Here is a 20,698-nt window from a genome sequence, read left to right as displayed (position 1 = left end):
GATGAATGAAGACCTGCTGAAAACTGGAGACCTCAGTCTGACCCTGAAACACCCCACAGATGGAGACAACTGGACTTACACCTGCACCGTCTACAGCAGGGAGGGACAGATCCTGATGAAGAAACAAGTGGAGCTGAAAGTCAGAGGTCAGTGCTGTAGACACAGGTCAAAGGTCAAAGGTCTCATGATGGTGGTTCAGTCTCAGTGGCTCCATCCAATAATGTCACAGTGTTAGCATGTCTGATGTTTGTGGCTGTTTTGGTTTTTATTTGATTTCCTCCCAAATGTAAAAGCTTCAGCAGATGAACTGCAGGACCAAAGTTCATGTGTGAGACTTCATCTGAAAGGTAACATCTTCTAGTTTCTGAAAATGTGTTTGTTTAGCATGTGGCTAAAACACAGGCTAAGCTAAGTCAGCTCAAATCTCAGTAAAAACCTTCTTTGGTCCTCATCTATAATCAGTCATATCTGAGTCACAATAACTAGAAGATGATTTCTAGCAGAAGTGTGAACATCTCCACATCCTTTCTCCATGTTATCATCCAAAGCTGTGTGAAGTTTCAGAGCTCTGCAGCTAACAGACACTTTCAGTTTGCTGCTCCCTTCACCTGACAGCTCAATTCTTAGGGTTCTTAATTCAGTTAAGTCATTTAATGGGGCATGGTTATCTGCTGCTTGAAGTGTGACGTAGATCCCACAATCTCGCCATCAATGTGGAGAAAACAAGAGATGGCGATCGATTTCAGGAAGTCTGGCAGAGATCGCCACACAGACCTCACTATAGATGGTGCTGCTGTGGAGAGGGTCAGCAGTGTTAAGTTCCTGGATGTGCACCTAACTGATGACCTGTCCTTCTCCATTAACACCACAGCAGTTATCAAAAAAGCAGAAAAGCTTATCCACTCCCTCAGGAGACTCAGAAAAGCAGGACTCTCCACACTTGACCACACAACTTTTTACAGAGGCACCACTGAAAACATCCCGACACAAAGTTTTACAGCTTGGTTTGCCAACTGCAAGTCCTGTGAGAGGCATCAACTCAATAGGATTGTTAAGACTGCCAGGGGGATTATTGGTGCCCCTCTCTCATCCCAGGAGGAGATCGAGAAAAAGTGCTGCATACACAGAGCTATCGCCATCATCAGAGACCCCCTTTACCTCTTGCCAGACGGCCTGTTCTCCCTCCTTCCATCTGGCAAGAGGTACAGGAGCATCAGCTGCAGAATCACCAGGATGCTGGAAAGGTTCTTTACGCAAGCAATGAGACTGATAAACGGACTGTGCCCCCTCCCCAACCACCCAGCTATTCGCACATCTACACTGTGAGGTCCACAAACGGACTGCAATGCCCCCTATCTACACACGCACACACACAAAAACATACATGCATACTATATGCTCCCCAGATACACACACTACCTAATTTTACTATCCCCTTCTGTTAAAGGACTGCTGCTACCTACTTGAATGAGTGTGACTTGAGTTTGTTTTAGAATTTAGATTTTATGCTATTTATCCCTATTTATTGTTGCAATTTATTACTGCCTTTTTGCTGCTCTTTTTAAAATTATTCTTTTTTTTTTCTTTTTTTTTTTTTTTGATATACAATTTTTATTCGTTATCAAGAATAGCATAAAACATAACAACCAAACAGAAAAGCAAAGAAAGAAAGAGAAGGAAAGAAAAAAAAATAAAATAAAAAAAATAAAATAAAATTTTTACACATACACACAAAAAACATATTTTCACTTAATTACCCACAGATATAGAAAGAGAAAAAGAAAAAAACTCCAAGAATGAGATGTCCTTTACACTTACTTCCTATTTAACTGAGAACATCTTAATCGCAACCACCCCCCCTTAACAGTTGGGACAAATCATTTGGCAAATAAGAAAGCAAAGGGGACCAAGCATTGAGAAAGAGACCCTCATTTCCTCCTAAAATAGCAGCAGTTCTTTCGTGAGGAATAACTTTAAATAATTCACTGTACCACAACGTCACGGAGGGAGGTTTATTCTTAACCCAATTAATGAGAATACATTTCCTAGCTACCAGCAATAGTTTGTCACATAATTTGCGCTGCAAGTGATTCAATGTTACTTCTTTTGAGGGTAGGCCAAGAAGAAAATACCCGGGGTCCCTTTGAATCAGGTTGTTAAAAATATTACTTAGTTCTTGAGAAATGAAGCTCCAAAATCTTTTGATTAATTTACATTCCCAAAAGTAATGAAAAAAAGTGCCAGTTTCTTTTTGACATTTACTACAAAGATGGGAAATATGAGGTGCAATCTTATGCAAGACATTAGGAGCTATATAAAGGCGATGTATGATTTTGTATTGGGTTTCTCGTAAGCGGTTACAAGTAAAAGTGGAACTACTCATGTTAATGGCTCCTTTCCACTCCTCTTCAGTGTATTGATTATTAAGATCTCTCTCCCATTTATAAATAGCGCTCAGTGTGTTGCTACTAAGAGTATATTGGAGAGAGTAAAAAGCTGAGATAAAATGAGTTCTGTCTTTTCGCTTAATAAGAAATGTCTCAATATCATCATATATAATTGTGGCGACCGTGGCTCAGGGGGTTGGGAATCGCATCTGTAACCGGAAGGTCGCCGGTTCGATCCCTGGGCTCTCTGTCCTGGTCGTTGTGTCCCTGGGCAAGACACTTTACCCTACTTGCCTACTGGTGTTGGCCAGAGGGGCCGATGGCGCGATATGGCAGCCTCGCTTCTGTCAGTCTGCCCCAGGGCAGCTGTGGCTACAACTGTAGCTGCCTCCACCAGTGTATGAATGTGAGAGTGAATGAATAACACTGGGGGTCTGCCTGGCATTGTAAAACGCTTTGGGTGCCTTGAAAAGCGCTATATAAATCCAATCCATTATTATTATTATTATAACTATTTCTGAAGACTGTGGAATTCTAGAATGAACGAAATTACGAACCTGGAGAAAGCCAAAAAAATGGTCTCTAGGGATATTAAAATTTGACTGCAATTGCTCAAAGTTCATCAGTGTGTTGTTTTGATACAAATCGCCAATTACCCTTAATCCCTTTTTGTGCCACTTATCGAACATGCTACAAGACATTCCTGGAACAAAATTGTTGTTTCTTACTAAAGGAGTCAAGAGTGAAGTGCAATCTTCTCTACCCAACCTTTTACGCATTTCCCCCCAGACCCTTATTGTATTATAAATGATTGGGTTATTCTTAATCCCCATTTTTAATATTGTTTTTTTGTCACAGACAGCTAAGCTCCAAAGGGAATAAGGTAAAGTGGACCAAGAGTCTAGGTGAGAGTAAGAATTTAGATAAGCATGTAGCCACTCCCATAAGACACAGCTATGACATGCCCAATTATAAAAAATTAAATTTGGTAGGCCTAAACCTCCCCTATCTATAGGCAGTTGTAGAGTTCCAATCCTTAATCTAGGTTTCTTGCCACGCCAGATAAATTTTGAAAAGGCTTTTTCTATATTACAAGAAACTTTCTGAGTGATCAATAAAAATTATTCTTTTTAAATTGCATTGTTTATTGCACTGTAGAGTCTGGTGAGAAACAGTATTTTGTTTCAGCTGGGGTAACACCATATGAAATGACAATAAAGTTTTTGAGTCTTGCTGTCCCAGTGTTAAACCTAGCGTGATTGTGATTTAGTTTTATGTTTTATGCAGGTTTAATAGTGTTTTTTGTATTCACTGTTATACAGTCAGGAATTTCAAGATTATTTAGTAGCTGTGTTCTTGGCATGATGAATCCTCTCATTTTTTCTATTTGTCATTATCTTCTGTGAGTACAAGAAAATAATTATTAGAATATAATGTGTTAAGTTTGCTTAGATAAGAGGGTCCAGCAGTAGATCAGAGGAATAGGAAAGGATTTGTCTGTGTGTTTTAGTTTGGCTTAGCTGTAGCCTGAGAGTGTAATTGTTTAGAGAGAAAGGAATTTATGGACACTGGGGGTCTGCCTGCCATAAAAGGAGACAGGAAGCTACAGTTGGGGAATGCTGATGCTGATGCTTCTACCTTTAATAAAAACTCATAATTGTTATAACTTAGAAGTAGGTTTGCAGGAGACTCTCCACATGCTTATCTGTAAATGTAAGACAACAAGAGGCCAATGGCCCAGTGGATGCAGAGTGGGGGTCTCAGTGTTTGTAATATGTTAACTCTGTTTTGTATGTTGTGTAGAAGAATTTTGGTGTAGCTGGGGTGAGGAGATTACTTTTATGACTGGCAGGAAGTCACAGATACAGACACACACACAGTGGTCGTGTCCAAATTCATGGGCTGCATCCTCCTGAGGACCCGGCCTTCGTGGTCTACGTGGGCCGGGTCCTCAGAAGGTCGGGTAGGCCGGAAGTAAACGGCCGTGAAATTGGACGGTCTAGCCTTCAGATTAGCGTCGCCGCTGTCTCGGTGGAGTTTAATAAACTCAGCCGTCTGCTCCTTGCTATCTAAAATATAACAGGACACTGGCGTAAATTCTCGACTGTCTCATACCTATGTTTAATCAGGTTTCTGTTTGACGTTTAGTCAGCTGTGTAAAAACCAAGGAGGAACCAACCCGGGGGATTAATAAAGTTTTATTTTATCTAATCTAATCTAATAACATTAATCTCAGCCAAACCGATTTACTCACGAACAAACAAAACACTGAAAAAAGCCCAACAATAACATTTTTAGGTTGTCTAAGTGACTTATATATTACGTTTAACCCGAGTAGCGATGATCTGAAAATGATGTGCCGGGAGTTGTGCCGTTCTCGGCCGCATCAGTAACCCTCGAGCTCCCGGCTAGCTGTTGAGCTGGTGGGTAGCAGACGCCTCTGAAAACGTCGAAGCACTTTGGCAAATATGCGATATCTTGATATGCTTGCAATATCCACTCTTGGTGGCGCTGTCACTTGGTGTTCGCTCGCTCTGTGGTAGAGTATCACTTCCTGTTCCTGCTCAAACACAGTGGTGTTTCTGAGTAGCTTATTTGCTTAGCAATTTAATTAACAACTTTTAAATACATTCTTCTTTCATAGTATAATCTTCACGTGCTTCATCCGAAGCACACTTTCTGTGTACTCACTACCTAATTTATAGCCAAAGTATTCACTCACTGTCTCTGTACTGTCTCGCTAGCTTAGCTTAGCTCGTAGCCGACTCGTTAGCACCATGGCTACTTCACCTGTCCCTCCTGCACTTTCGTGCTCATTGTGTCAGATGTTTAGTTACTCCTCGGCCTCCTTTAGCAGTAATGATATCTGTAACAAATGTAGCATATTTCCAGCGCTGGAGGCCAGGATTACTGAATTGGAGACTCGGCTTCGCACCCTTCATTCACCCGTAGCTAGCCAGGCCCCTGTAGCTGGTGCAGCCGAAGATAGCGTAGGCCCCGCTAGCTGTTCCCTGGCAGACCCCAAGCAGCTGGGGAAAGAGGGCGGCTGGGTCACGGTGAGGAGGAAGCCTAGTCCTAAACAGAAGCCCCAGGTACACCACTCCCCACTCGGTGACACACCCGCCGGGGGTCAAACTCTGGTAATTGGCGATTCTGTTCTCAGACATGTGAAGCTAGAGACACCGGCAACCATAGTCAATTGTCTTCCAGGGGCCAGAGCAGGCGACATTGAAGGAAATTTAAAACTGCTGGCTAAGGGTAAACGTAAATTCAGTAAAATCATAATTCACGTCGGCAGTAATGACACCCGGTTACGCCAATCGGAGGTCACTAAAATCAATATTGAATCGGTGTGCAACTTTGCTAAAACAATGTCGGACTCTGTAGTTTTCTCTGGTCCCCTCCCCAATCAGACCAGGAGTGACATGTTTAGCCGCATGTTCTCCTTAAATTGCTGGCTGTCTGAGTGGTGTCCCAGAAACGATGTGGGCTTCATAGATAATTGGCAAACCTTCTGAAGGAAACCTGGTCTTGTTAGGAGAGACGGCATCCATCCCACTTTGGATGGAGCAGCTCTCATTTCTAGAAATATGGACAAATTTATTAAACCCCCCAAAATATGACTATCCAGAGTTGGGACCAGGAAGCAGAGTTGCAGTCTTACACGCCTCTCTGCAGCTTCTCTCCTCCTGCTACCCCCCCAAAAACCCATCTCCATAGAGACTGTGTCAGCTTCCAAAAAGACTAAAAACAGACTAAAAACCAGCAACAAACAACTTAAACATAAACAATCACAAAGAAAGAACAATACAGTATCCACATCTGAACCAAATGCTCGGAAAGCTCCCGGCCCAGACGGTGTGTCTCCTGCCACCCTCAGACACTGTGCAAACGAGCTGGCCCCAGTGTTTTCTGGCATCTTCAACTCCTCACTGCAGGCATGTCATGTGCCTGCCTGCTTCAAGTCCTCTACCATAATCCCTGTCCCCAAGAAACCTAGGATCACTGGACTAAATGACTACAGACCCGTGGCTCTGACATCTGTGGTCATGAAGTCATTTGAGCGCCTAGTTCTCTCCCATCTCAAGACCCTCACGGCCCCCCTCCTGGACCCCCTGCAGTTTGCATATAGAGCCAACAGGTCTGTAGACGACGCCATCAACATGGCCCTACACTTCATCCTGCAGCATCTGGACTCCCCAGGAACCTACGCCAGGATCCTGTTTGTGGACTTCAGCTCTGCCTTCAACACCATCCTTCCAGACCATCTCCGAGGCAAGCTTTCCCAGATGAATGTGCCTGATCCCATCTGCCGGTGGATCACTGACTTCCTGACGGACAGGAAGCAGCACGTGAGGCTGGGAAAGAATGTCTCGGACTCCCGGACCATCAGCACCGGCTCCCCTCAGGGCTGTGTTCTTTCTCCTCTGCTCTTCTCCCTGTACACCAACTGCTGCACCTCCACCCACCAGTCTGTCAAGCTAATCAAGTTCGCAGACGACACCACCGTCATTGGGCTCATCTTGGACGGGGACGAGTCTGCCTACAGGAGGGAGGTTGAACGTCTGGTGTCTTGGTGCAGCCACAACAACCTGGTGCTAAATGCCCAGAAGACAGTGGAGATTATTGTGGACTTCAGGAAGCACACAGCCCCACTCCCCCCCATCATCCTGACTGACACCCCCATCACCTCTGTGAACTCATTCCGCTTCCTGGGTACCACCATCACCCAGGACCTGAAGTGGGAGCCCACCATCACCTCCGTCATCAAGAAAGCCCAGCAGAGGATGTACTTCCTGAGGCAGCTGAAGAAATTCAACCTGCCAACACGGACGATGATGCAATTCTACACTGCAATCATTGAGTCCATCCTCACCTCCTCCATCACCGTGTGGTACGCTGGAGCCACTATCAGGGACAAACAGAGACTGCAGCGTGTTGTGCGCTCTGCTGAGAAGGTGATTGGCTGCAGACTCCCATCTCTGCATGACCTGTACACCTCCAGGACACTGCGGCGTGCAGCCCGGATCTCAGCTGACCCTTCTCACCCTGGACACAGTCTGTTTGACCTGCTCACCTCAGGCAGGAGGCTCCGGTCCATTCGCACCAGAACCTCTCGCCATAAGAACAGTTTCTTCCCCTCTGCTGTTGGACACATGAACAATTACCACATGATTGTCCCCGCCACTAACACATGACCCTACGCTGTGTCACTGCATCATTTCATGTTTGGCACTGATCACCACCTGCACTCATGTATATATCTTTCTACGTAGCACTCATAATTCTTATTCTCATGTATATATCTCATGTATATCTCATGCACATATCTTTCTTTCTACATAGCACTTTAATTCTTATTGTCTGCACTGAAGCACCGCAGCAATTTCCTAATGTTGTAAACCTCAACATCTGGCAATAAACCCATTCTGATTCTGATTCTGAGTAAAACTGTGAAATGTGGATTATTAAATATTAGGTCTCTCTCCTCCAAGTCTCTGTTAGTACATGACTTAATAATTGATCAACAAATTGATTTACTCTGCCTTACAGAAACCTGGTTGCAGCAGGATGATTATGTTAGTTTAAATGAATCAACACCCCCGAGTCATTCTAACTACCAGAAATCTCGAAGCACAGGCCGGGGGGGCGGTGTGGCAGCAATTTTTCACACCAGCCTATTAATTAATGAAAGACCAAGACAGACTTTTAATTCATTTGAAAGCCTGATGCTTAACATTGTCCACCCCAGCTGTGAAACTCAGAAACCAGTCTTACTTGTTATCATCTATCGTCCACCTGGGCCTTACACAGAGTTTCTGTCTGATTTCTCAGACTTTATATCTAATTTAGTTCTGAGCTCAGATAAAATAATTATTGTGGGTGATTTTAACATCCATGTAGATGCTAAAAATGACAGCCTCAACATGGCATTTAATCTGTTATTAGACTCAATTGGTTTCTCTCAAAATGTAAAAGAACCCACCCACCACTTTAATCACACTCTAGATCTTGTTTTAACATATGGCATCGAACCTGAACATTTAACAGTGTTTCCTGAAAACCCTCTCCTGTCTGATCATTTCCTGATAACATTTACATTTACAATAATTGATTACACAGCGGTGGAGAGTACACTGTAAAAAAAAAAAACGTTGCTAAAACTTAAAAACTCAAGGCAACCGACTGCATTTACGTTTTTAGGTTCTGATGGATAACTTATAATTTCAAGTTTAGGAGATAAGTTGCTTTAGCTAATGTTTTTGTGTTGACAAAATTAATAATTGTCCTTTTTCTCAACTCATATTTTATTGTTTTTGCAACGTATTTCCTAAAGTTTACACAAGGTATTAGTTTTAGTTTCGGCAACGTATTTCCTAAAGTTTACACAAGGTATTAGTTTTAGTTTCGGCAACGTATTTCCTAAAGTTTACACAAGGTATTAGTTTTAGTTTCGGCAACGTATTTCCTAAAGTTTACACAACAAATTTTTTTGTTTTGCCAATCAATTTCCTAAAGTTTAGAAAAAGTATCTTTCATAGTTTTCATGAGGTGCTCCCTGTTGTACCAATGAATGTTTACACAGTTGATTTTCAAATAACTTTGTGTTCAAACACAACTGCACCACTGACAATGTTGACTTTTGAGATCAGCCATTTTTAACATACTGACAACATTCAGCCACAAATAAAGTCCTTCCAAAAACACAAAAAAAGTCAAATTTTTGTAACAAATGTTACTCATCCAATTTTAAAGGTGGTGTTGTCAGACAGAATATCAAACCTATCTTGATAGATAGTCACTAACAAACAGATTCAAAACATCAGATGGCAGGATGTGAACAACTTCTATCTGGTTTCCATACAGCAAACAACTTTCAAACAAATTTTTCCACCACTTGTCTTTTAATAGTAATGGTATCAACACTCCAATTTCCTGTGAAGTTCAGTATCGTGCCACATTTGTTATAAAACTAGTACAAATGTACCTAAAACCAGATTATAAAAATTGTTTAAAACAGCTCAAGTTAGAATAAAACCTTTCAACATTTTATAATAACATGTTATACATGAAATCTGCAATCAGCCATGCAAGCTACATTAAGTAAAGTTAGAACAGAAGACATTGATTCAGAACTTTCTGCACCTTACCGTTTTCTTAAAGACAGAAATTAACTTTTTTCAGAGCAACTTGCCACGAAACCCAAAAACTGTAAATCAAAACAAATTGCCATTCTGTTTTACACAAGTTGCATTTGAGTTGAACATGTTGTCAAATAGGTTAGACTTTGGTTAAGAGCTTGGTTTTGAAGCTTCTTATCCTCTGGGAACAGGTAGATGTCAACTCCATAAAAATGTGTTGCACAGCTTCAAATGTGTACTTGAGTTCTTTGGGAAACTCCATGTTGAGCCCATAAAGTAGGCCAAACAAGTAGGCAAAGGCAGTAGGAAGGTCTGGCAGATCATCAAGAATAATGTCCTCTTCCAAAACAATGGCAGTGTTGACCACTGTGGACTGCGAGTTGGGTCCCACGTAGTCCTCCAGAACAGTGAGGATGCCCACCGTAACACCTCGGGTTGCCCTCTCAACTGGATCTGTATCCTATGCAAAATAAAAAACAACAGTACATATAAGTCTCTGAAAACCAAAACTGAAGATTGAGTAGATTTGCATACTCACCAGACATGTTAAGAAGAGTTTGGTCTCGTCGTCGCGAACAAATATCGGTAACCCTTCCAAACTGATGGTTCGTCGACGCTGGACTATGTTTGAGACCTAAAACAAGGAAATCAAATAAGACTCAGTCTCATTTATAAACCTACCATTTTGTTTTAAAAACACATTAAATGTTGTTGCTCAAAATACAGCCTTAAGAAATAAGATGTTGAAATGAGTTATTACAGATAATTGGTCATGTTTTTGTCAGTTTTTTTTATTTATTTATTTTTAAAGTAATTTTGATGTGCAACAAATGTAGCACACTTATTACAACATTTATAACAAAAAGTGCCATGAGTGGGATGAGAGTTGAACTGTCTGTCATGACCTGCAATCTGCCAAACACAGCGCTGCTTGTTAGCTTATAATCCCATTCAGGACACACTTTTTGAAAACTAACAACTTTTACATCAATTTAGTAAATATTTAATAAAGTATCTTTCGTTACAGTGGGAACTTCAGGTTCCTCATAAACCAGACACAAATACATTTTTATATATTACCTGTTCATCAAACTTCTGCAACAGGGAATCCATGTCATTGCGGAAAGCAGCTTTTCTAATTCGATACAGCTTAATCAGCCGAAGTGAGTAAGTGTCGAGGGCAGTCATGAAGGTCCCCATGAGATCCTTGGTGGTAATGCGTGAGAATTCCGCACAAATCTACAAAGCAACAAAAAAAAATATAGAAGAAAACTTTTAAAGGTACATTATATAAAAATCACATTGTTTTCAAATTTGGTTAAAAGAGCTTAATTTCAAAACATTTAGTTAGTCTCGGTTGATCTATTGGTCAGGCCTTGATTGGATTTTTTTTTTCTTTTAGTGGTAGTGGTGAATAATAATAACAATTCTCTGCAAAGCACTTTTAGAAACATGTAACAATGTTTGCATGCATAGAAAAAGTCTAGCTATTTTATGTTCAAGACATTGGTAATCTACAAACTCATTGTCCTCTTTATCACTTGATGCTACACCTGAACCACTTGGTAATGTCTCTGGCTCCTGAGAGGTATTTAAGGATTTATCAGGGGAGCTACTTTCACTAGGACATGCATTTGCATGAGAAATCAGTCTAATACAGTTTTTTATATCTTTTGAGTTTTTGTGCTTTCTGCTTGTGTGTGACGTAAAGGTTGATAAATTGTTGGTAGCATAGTCACATTTTTGGAAAGGACAGGATACAGTCTGATTTTTTTTTAAGTGCCTTAAAATATGTGAAATAAATGTATGCTGTGAGCAGTTTTCCTTAAATTCACCAAAATCACAAAAAAATGTTGAGATCTCCTGCCTTTTCTTAGCCCTGTTGTGTGATCTGCTGAGGTGAGACTTCAATGCCCCTCGTGTCCTAAACGAACAGACGCAGTCACTGTAAACACAGGGCAAATGAAATCCTCTTCTATGTCGTAGCTGGTGATGTCTTAAGAGTACTTCTTGGCTTGAACAGACAAAAGAGCAGAACTGGCACTGCATACAAAAGCTATAATGAGAAGAGAGGAGAGGACAGTGTCAACAATTCAAAAGAAACCTGAATTAATCTCAAATTACCAAAGTTACATTACCTGATAATGTGTTTGGGGCGGGGGGCAGGCACTCCTGTTCTGATTCCTCTCCTTACCAACTCATCAGTCCCTCATAAATCAGGACAAGCAGTGGTCTGGAGTTGGCTTTTAATTCTTTAAATAAATAAAAATAGCAATTAGTTTTAAAATAAAATACCAGCTTCCTGACATTACTTAAGAATTTTTTTCTCCTGTCCTAATTTTTTTGGCTCACTAAAGTGAGCTGATTCTGCCTTGTAAAATGCCATGTGAAACACAGTAAAACAAATAATTTACAAAACATACATTACATCAAATGTTTAATTTATTTAATTTATTATTAACAAATTGTATTCTACATGGAATGCACCAACAGTATACTGGGATGTATTATGTAAGCCAAGGGTAATTTTGTGTGATTGGTTTTACAACTTAGAATGACAAACATTGGATTGAGAGTATAAGTGGGATAAAACTCCTGAAGCATCTGTTTAAATTATCAGTGCATTTATTAATGGTGCTCCATAAATAAACCAAAACAATGTTGTTTTGTGCATAACAAAAAGCTCACAATTGTGCAGTCAAAATGTAAAATAAAAGATGCTGAGTATAATAACAAAGACAGATTTTGCAGCTGCTCTGTTTCCAAGTTCTACTGCGCAACTGACAGCCTGGAGTTTGAAATTCTCTTTGTAACCATGTCTCTTACAGGTGCCATTTATGGTCCTTACACGCATAATATGGTAATATTACGTTGAAGCAGAGTACGTATCACTCTGCGAGGCTCCTTGGTAGCCGTAATGCTCCAACAATCCATCAAGCAGTGCAGCTTCATAGCTTACCAAAGTCGTACCAAAACATTTTTTGACATATTTTTTTAAGCTGTGTACCACATAAAATTGGTTCGAGGTCAGTAAGCACAACCAGAATTCATACATAAGGCAGACTGTCGATTTTTGAGATAAAAGGATTTTAGGCCGTGCGTCAACGCTTTAGCCCGGTTAGCTCACTAACGCCACCCAGCCCCACGCACAGGGTGATCCGCGGTAACTAGTTAACGGAGATTTGCCCCGTTAATGCAGTTATGGCATTAACTTTACGCTGACAGCACTAAAATAGTAATCTTCAAATGTTTTCTTTTTACCGACCAGCTCCTCTTTGATAGCTGCCGTGTCCATCTTGTCGTTGCCTGCAGGTGAAGCGATGGGGGAGGGGGAGTTGTGTTCAGTGAAGGAGAGAGGCGGAGTAACACAGCGTAGAGACAAAAGTGGACGAAAGAGAGGCAAACTTGCGGCTCCACGAGTATAATTATAATGTAACATAGACTATATCGATATAAACGATATTGTCACATCTCATATTTCATTTAGTTCATTTAGTGGAGCTCGCTGGCCATGAGGACTCCACCACCCCGTTCACACAGAAACTAAAGCACACATTTTATTGGCTAAATGTGATTCGAACAAATTAAACGACATGGCAGCAGGCGCCCCCGAACTTTATTTTATTTAAATAGCGGCGGGGGGTTGCTGCCGTTGGTCATGAGTGAGCCAGCCTATTTTGTTTCGTTCGGTGGTATGGCGGCCACAGACTGCACTTCATGAAATACGCATAGGGGGTGTCGCGGAGGCTTGTCAGATATGAGCGCGCCTCTTTAGTAGCGAAGTTTGTCGGATTTTCATTGTTTTGTGACATGGCACGTAGTTTGTGACATGGAATCTTAAATGATATAGTAAACACATACCCATAAGCCACAAGGCTTCTTAGCCAAAAAAGTAATGCTATGCTAAGTTTCGGAAAAATACGAAGAACTTCAGTTGTGATATTTCTAAAAGACAAATTGAGACTGTTCAAACATATACTGTCTGATATAATAAAATAAACATTACTTGCCTTTAGAAACTTGAGATGAACGATCTATCCAGCTCCTGGTATAAAAAGCCTCACGTTCTCATTAAGGCAGACGGCCAGGTGGCTTTCAGTCCTTGCAAAAGCGCAAAGTAGACCCCGTAGCATCCAAAAATATGAGATGCGCATGCGTACTCAGGCACAGAAAGGCGCCAACAGCTTCAACTCATGTAAAACTTGAATTCATTCATTTTGCCAGCAATAAATTTCATCTGAGACCAACTTTTGCTCCAAAACGTTAAATGATTAGTTGAAACCCTTAATGTATTTGAGTTTATGGGCCAACTGAACTTTTATTGTTGAATTGTGAAAGAAATGGCTGTAAGCTCAACAACTGCAAGTTTGATTTTTTACAGTTATCAAAGTAGATGTCTTTCTGAAAGCGCTGTAACTAAGTTTAAGAATGTAATCCACCCACTGTTATCATCTTCAATGCCCTGTACCAACACAGAGCAGAGCAGCTATCTGAACGCTACCCCAACAGAGGTCGATTATCTTGTTAATAATTTCACCTCCTCACTACGTATGACTCTGGATACTGTAGCTCCTGTGAAAACTAAGGTCTCAAATCAGAAGTACCTGACTCCGTGGTATAATTCTCAAACACGTAGCCTAAAGCAGATGACTCGTAATCTGGAGAGGAAATGGCGTGTCACAAATCTAGAGGATCATCATTTAGCCTGGAGAAATAGTTTGCTGCTTTATAAGAAAGCCCTCCGCAAAGCCAGAACATCTTACTATTCATCACTGATTGAAGAAAATAAGAACAACCACAGGTTTCTCTTCAGCACTGTAGCCAGGCTGACAAAAAGTCAGAGCTCTGTTGAGCCAACCATCCCTTTAACGTTAACTAGTAATGACTTCATGAACTTCTTCACAAATAAAATTTTTATCATTAGAGAAAAAATTACCAGTAATCATCCCGCAGATGTAATATTATCTACAGCTACTCTTAGTACCATTGATATTAAGTTAGACTCTTTTTCTCCAATTGATCTTTCTGAGTTAACTTCAATAATTACTTCCTCCAAACCATCAACGTGTCTTTTAGACCCCATTCCTACAAAACTGCTCAAAGAAGTCCCGCCATTAATTAATTCTTCGATCTTAAATATGATCAACCTATCTCTAATAATCGGCTATGTACCACAGGACTTCAAGCTGGCTGTAGTTAAACCTTTACTCAAAAAGCCATCTTTAGACCCAGCAGTCTTAGCTAATTATAGGCCAATCTCCAACCTTCCTTTCATATCAAAAATCCTTGAAAGAGTAGTTGTCAAACAGCTAACAGATCATCTGCAGAGGAATGGTTTATTTGAAGAGTTTCAGTCAGGTTTCAGAGCTCAGCACAGCACAGAAACAGCTTTAGTGAAGGTTACAAATGATCTTCTTATGGCCTCTGACAGTGGACTCATCTCTGTGCTTGTCCTGCTAGACCTTAGCGCAGCATTCGATATTGTTGACCATAATATCCTATTAGAGCGATTAAAACATGCTGTAGGTATTACAGGTACTGCGCTGCAGTGGTTTGTATCATATTTATCTAATAGACTCCAATTTGTGCATGTAAATGGAGAGTCCTCTTCACACACTGAGGTTAATTATGGAGTTCCACAGGGTTCAGTGCTAGGACCAATTCTGTTTACATTATACATGCTTCCCTTAGGCAGTATCATTAGAAGACATAGCATACATTTTCACTGCTATGCTGATGACACCCAACTCTATCTGTCCATGAAGCCAGATAACACACACCAATTAGTTAAACTGCAGGAATGTCTTAAAGACATAAAGACCTGGATGGCCGCTAACTTTCTGCTTCTTAATTCAGATCAAACTGAGGTTATTGTACTCGGCCCTGAAAATCTTAGAAATATGGTATCTAACCAGATTCTTACCCTGGATGGCATTACCTTGGCCTCCAGTAACGCTGTGAGGAACCTTGGAGTCATTTTTGACCAGGACATGTCCTTCAACGCACATATTAAACAAATATGTAAGACTGCTTTCTTCCATTTGCGCAACATCTCTAAAATTAGAAATATCCTGTCTCAGAGTGACGCTGAAAAACTAGTTCATGCATTTATTACTTCCAGGCTGGACTACTGTAATTCATTATTATCAGGATGTCCAAAAAACTCGTTGAAAAGCCTTCAGCTATTCCAAAATGCTGCAGCAAGAGTCCTGACAGGGACTAGAAAGAGAGAGCATATTTCTCCTGTTTTGGCTTCCCTTCATTGGCTTCCTGTTAAGTCCAGAATTGAATTCAAAATCCTGCTCCTCACATACAAGGTCTTAAATAATCAGGCCCCATCTTATCTTAATGACCTTGTAGTACCATATCACCCTATTAGAGCACTTCGCTCTCGCTCAGACAGACACTATCTCTACTTTTAAGATTAGGCTTAAAACTTTCCTTTTTGCTAAAGCATATAGTTAGGGCTGGACCAGGTGACCCTGAATCCTCCCTTAGTTATGCTGCAATAGATGTAGGCTGCCGGGGGATTCCCATGATGCATTGAGTTTTTCCTTTCCAGTCACCTTTCTCACTCACTATGTATTAACAGACCTTTCTGCATTGAATCATATCTGTTATTAACCCCTGTCTCTCTTCCACAACATGTCTTTATCCTGTCTTCCTTCTCTCAGCCCAACCGGTCGCAGCAGATGGCCGCCCCTCCCTGAGCCTGGTTCTGCCGGAGGTTTCTTCCTGTTAAAAGGGAGTTTTTCCTTCCCACTGTCGCCAAAGTGCTTGCTCATAGGGGGTCATATGATTGTTGGGTTTTTCTCTATATCTATGAAGCGCCTTGAGGCGACTTTTGTTGTGATTTGGCGCTATATAAATAAAATTGAATTGAATTGATAAACCGAGCAGATATTTGATGTTTACACAGCTACTTTCTCGCCTGAAAATATGTTAAAAGTTTATTTTGTGACCCAGAAAGATTAGTAAGAGTAATTTTAAAACTTAGTAGCGGCCGCCATTGCTGGAAACTGGAGTTTGGCTGGGCCGCGCTATGAATTCTGGGATATGGTGGGCCACGAAGGACACACCCGACTCATCCTTCAAATTCGGGGAAAAGGAGGACGCATTTGTCGGCTGCATTCGGAGCAGTCTATGAATTTGAACAGCCTTCGGTGCGTTGCTGTGACGTAATCGGTCTACAAATGCAGCCTCAGGAGGATGCAGCCCATGAATTTGGACACGACCAGTGTGTTACGGCCCTAGCAGGGCCTCCTCCTGAAGGTGCCTGTGTGGGCGTGTCCCACCACCTCTTCTGCCTGAGGTGCCACCTTTCCCTGTTACACAGCTGACTCACATCAGTAATTAAAAGTATTTAAGCCCAGGGAAAGGTGAGCTCTGGGCCAGAGTGCCAGTAGTGTGGTTACAGCTAGTGAGCTGAGTGTTTGTTGTGTTTGCAGCTAGTGAGCTGTGTTTTGGTGGTTTTCAGCTAGTGAGCTGCTCTCTTTCTTTTTGGCTTACGTTTTACTTTATTGACCAACGCCTGAGTTTTGTTTGTTTTTCTTAAATGGTGATAGCAGCTTGTCCGTCTCTTTTAGTTGAGCTACTTTAATAAAACTCTTTAATTTAACCCTTTTGCCTCCTTGACTCCTTTTTCTGACCTGGACACTTTTTGTTACTTACCCCTCACCGCCTGGACCCTTTTAGGGGAACGTAACACAGTGCTTTAACTGTTGCGACGCACGCACACTCACACATACACACAGGTACGCGCATACAATCACTCACGTGCACTCACGTAGACATACGGGTACGCGCACACAGTCACTCACGTGCTCGTGCATACACACACAGACACAGAGTTTGCAGCACACCATGGGGGTTTTATGATGTGGTCGCTTCTATAAAGCTGACTGTAACAAACAAAGGAGTGGAAGATCTGCAGAGGGACACCGGCCTTGCACATCTCCCCTTCTCGAAGATGCATGCTTAACTGAAGATGAATGAAGATGAATAAAGGTTTTGTGTAATGACTACTGAGTCCGGTGCCGTCTCTGGATGCCCGAGGAATAGAAAAGAACCAGGGTGAAACTGATTTCGTAACACTTCCTATGCATACTTGGAGGAAACACCAACAATGTTGTGGCACGTTGCAATCAAGTTAACCGGTCTCAAACACAGATGTTGCTTTCCCTCTTCCCTCCCCTCTTATTGTTGCAAGGAGGTGAATATTGTTGTGCCATTGGAAAAGATTATATGGAGCAAAAAATTAAAACAAAAGGCGAGACTCTCGAGGGGGCATCGGAAACTGGCTGAGGACAGAAGGAAGAAGGTATCCGCTTTCAATAATCATGCTATCAAACGTGAGATCCTTAATAAAATGGATGAGGTAATGCTACACCCAAAATATGAATAGGATGTTTGTCACAGCAATGTGATCTGCTTCACTGAAACATAGCTGAACTGTAATGATACTTTGGAACTGTGTGGATATACTGTTATCCAAGCTGACAAAGACAAAGTAAAAATAGGGAAATCAGTTGACGGTGGATTGTGAAGTACTGACAAGTAAACCTCTCATCTCTGCTATAGTGGATCAGTTAGACCCTATATGGTTTGCATATTAACCTCTAGCTAGCAAAAAGGTGTATAAGAGATTGTTAAGGGCAATTGGTATACAGAATAATGAGATGCTTTGATATATTTTTATTGCTATGTTGAAGTTGTATTGTATTTACGTTTTGTATGTGTGTATGTATGAATGTGGGTTGATAAGATTTGATTTATATATGACTTGGTGAACCGCAGACAATTTTCCATTCCATAGATTTGGATAATAAAGTAATTTTATTCCATTCTATTGTATTCATTCAAAGAAAAATATGTTCAGTGCTGCTGTTGTCTGTACGGCTCATGTTGTGCTTTGCTTTCCTCTCAGTCCCCCAGGTAAAGGTGGATTCAGGGGTGGAGTCTGTCCAGCTGCCCTGCAAAACCACACTTCACTTGCCTGAAGATGTTAAAGTGGAGTGGAAGGACGGATATGTCAGGAAAGCCCATGTTTATGAGAACGGCTCTGACCAGCCTGAAGAACAGGACCGGTTTTACAGAGACCGAACGAAGATGAATGAAGACCTGCTGAAAACTGGAGACCTCAGTCTGACCCTGAAATACCCCACAGAGAGAAACAGAAACACCTACACCTGCAGCATCTACAGCAGGGAGGGAAACATCCTGCAGAAGAAACAAGTTGAGCTGAAAGTCAGAGGTCAGTGCTGTAGATACAGAGCAGAGACCAGATTTTTTTATTTTGTTTTCTTTTTCAATCAATTCAAAACATCTAATGAGAAGCTGACATAGGGTAAACATTGTATTCAAAGGAAATGTCTGTTTCTGACATTGTCACCAAAGTGATAGAATCAGGGTCATCATTTCTGACCTGGACAACTGGCTGTGGAAATTTCACTTTCTTCTTCCTGTTAGAGTGCTCACATGATCAGGACTTCATGTTTGTTTATTGGAAGAAATAACAACTCCCAGTAGTGTATTTTGGCTTTGATGGAACGTTACTGAAGAAGTCCAGTTTTGAAGCTGCAGCTCATATCAGTTTGCGTTCAGAGGGTTATTCAGACATTCACTCTCACGTGGCAGATAAGGCCATTTCCATATGCAGTGGAATTGCCTGGTAAGAGAATGTTGTTCATATGAGAAAAAAAGCAGCTGCAGATAACAGGAACCTACAGGCTACTGGTCATGCCTGGTTGCAGCCTGAGTTTTCACTGGATCTAAGAATCAACAACCCTTTGATCTGGCACACTTACAAAAGAAGTGTGTATTCCATATGACAACGTTCAGTACCCCAAAATGGTGAAAAGTCCCATTTATTTACAACTGGTGGTAATTGTAACTTAAGAGGGCTGTTGAACCGGTATTGAGCATTTGCCTCACCACATGAGCCAACATGTGATAATGGGTCATTGTCAGGTGGCTGGGTCTATAATTTTGAGTGTATTTAGTATTTTTGATTTCTTATGCTATATTGGCATAATGTTAAGTTCTTGTGTTATTTTGAATAAATGTCTCTTTATTTATGAGTCGTTGTCTGTGTAAATCTGTCTTGTCCTCTGTGTTTTAATGTATACTTTATTGATCGCTGTGGGGAAATTCCTCTCTGCATTTATATCTCTGCCCACTGCATTCACTCTGTGAATGCAGTGGGAAGCCATTGGGCGCCCGGGGAGCAGTGTGTAGGGACGGTACTTTGCTCAGGGGTACCTCAGGGTGGCCATTCAGTGGATTCGAACCCCCAACCCCCTGATCATGGGGCCACCACTCTACATACTGAGCTATCCCTGCCCCCTTTTACTTTTAGTTACTTTACTTTGCTCGTGACCTCATCTCCCTTACCTGTTCTGTCTCTCCTTGTGTTCCGTGTCAGCCCAGTCTGTCATGTATTTCATGTCTGCATATATCCATGTCTCTTTCCCTCTTTCTCGTGTCCCCTGTGGTTCAGTTTCCCTCTTTCTCTCTGTCTCTCATGTCAAGCTTGCACGTCCCGGGTTACGTCTCTCCATGTATCCTGTTTTATTTTAAAGGTTGAGTCTGTTCACTTTTGCTTCTGCTGTGGCATCATGTTCATTTGTGTCAGCTGTGTTTGCCCAGGTGTCTCTATTTCCCTCATTACCTTTCTGTGTATTTAAGTCGTTTGTCTCCCCCGTTCAGTGTCGGGTCATCTGTTTGCCTTTTGTCATGGGTCACAGTTCACAGAAGAACACTGTCATCCATTATGTAGCAGGCATTAGAGAAACTCAAGACAGTCTTCTCCAAGAACAACATCCCAGTGTACAGACCCAGCCACACAATCTGATGGAAATTGGTTCATGTCAAGGAAAAAACTCCCAAACAAAAACTAAACGGCGTAGTATATGCTGTGCAGTCCAGCAAGGAGTGCTCAAAACAGACAGCCACTTCCCAAAACGTTGATTTTCTTCATCTGGATGTAGCGTTTTCAGTTGGAAACATTTCGTCACTCATCCAAGTGACTTGTTACTTGTTCAGTCAGAAAAAGCCATTCCATCGCAAAACATAGAAGACATAGTTGACAGGACCAGACTCAGCTGTAGGTCTGCTTCCTAAGGTCAAAGGTCAGTCTTTCGAGGATGCCACTGTAGACATTTTGGACTC

The 20,698-nt window shown here is 41.5% G+C and overlaps 2 protein-coding genes across 2 annotated transcripts in view; one reads left to right on the top strand and one right to left on the bottom strand.

The window, feature by feature from the left end:
* Window positions 1–20,698, top strand: part of LOC106674805 (uncharacterized) — a 150,944-nt gene that overhangs the window by 55,164 nt on the left and 75,082 nt on the right. The gene's annotated exons all lie outside the window — the stretch shown is intronic.
* LOC143416944 (uncharacterized) lies at window positions 8,548–10,764 on the bottom strand. The gene is made up of 3 exons (XM_076882611.1): window positions 10,610–10,764; window positions 10,068–10,163; window positions 8,548–9,989 (listed from the first exon to the last, which is right to left on the bottom strand). Exons 1-3 carry the CDS (start codon window positions 10,727–10,729, stop codon window positions 9,669–9,671), a joined length of 537 nt encoding a protein of 178 aa, XP_076738726.1. The 5' UTR covers window positions 10,730–10,764; the 3' UTR covers window positions 8,548–9,668.

The sequence above is a fragment of the Maylandia zebra genome, linkage group LG3, assembly GCF_041146795.1.
Source record: "Maylandia zebra isolate NMK-2024a linkage group LG3, Mzebra_GT3a, whole genome shotgun sequence".
Classification (NCBI taxonomy): domain Eukaryota; kingdom Metazoa; phylum Chordata; class Actinopteri; order Cichliformes; family Cichlidae; genus Maylandia; species Maylandia zebra.
This window is presented reverse-complemented; position numbering and strand designations above follow the sequence as displayed.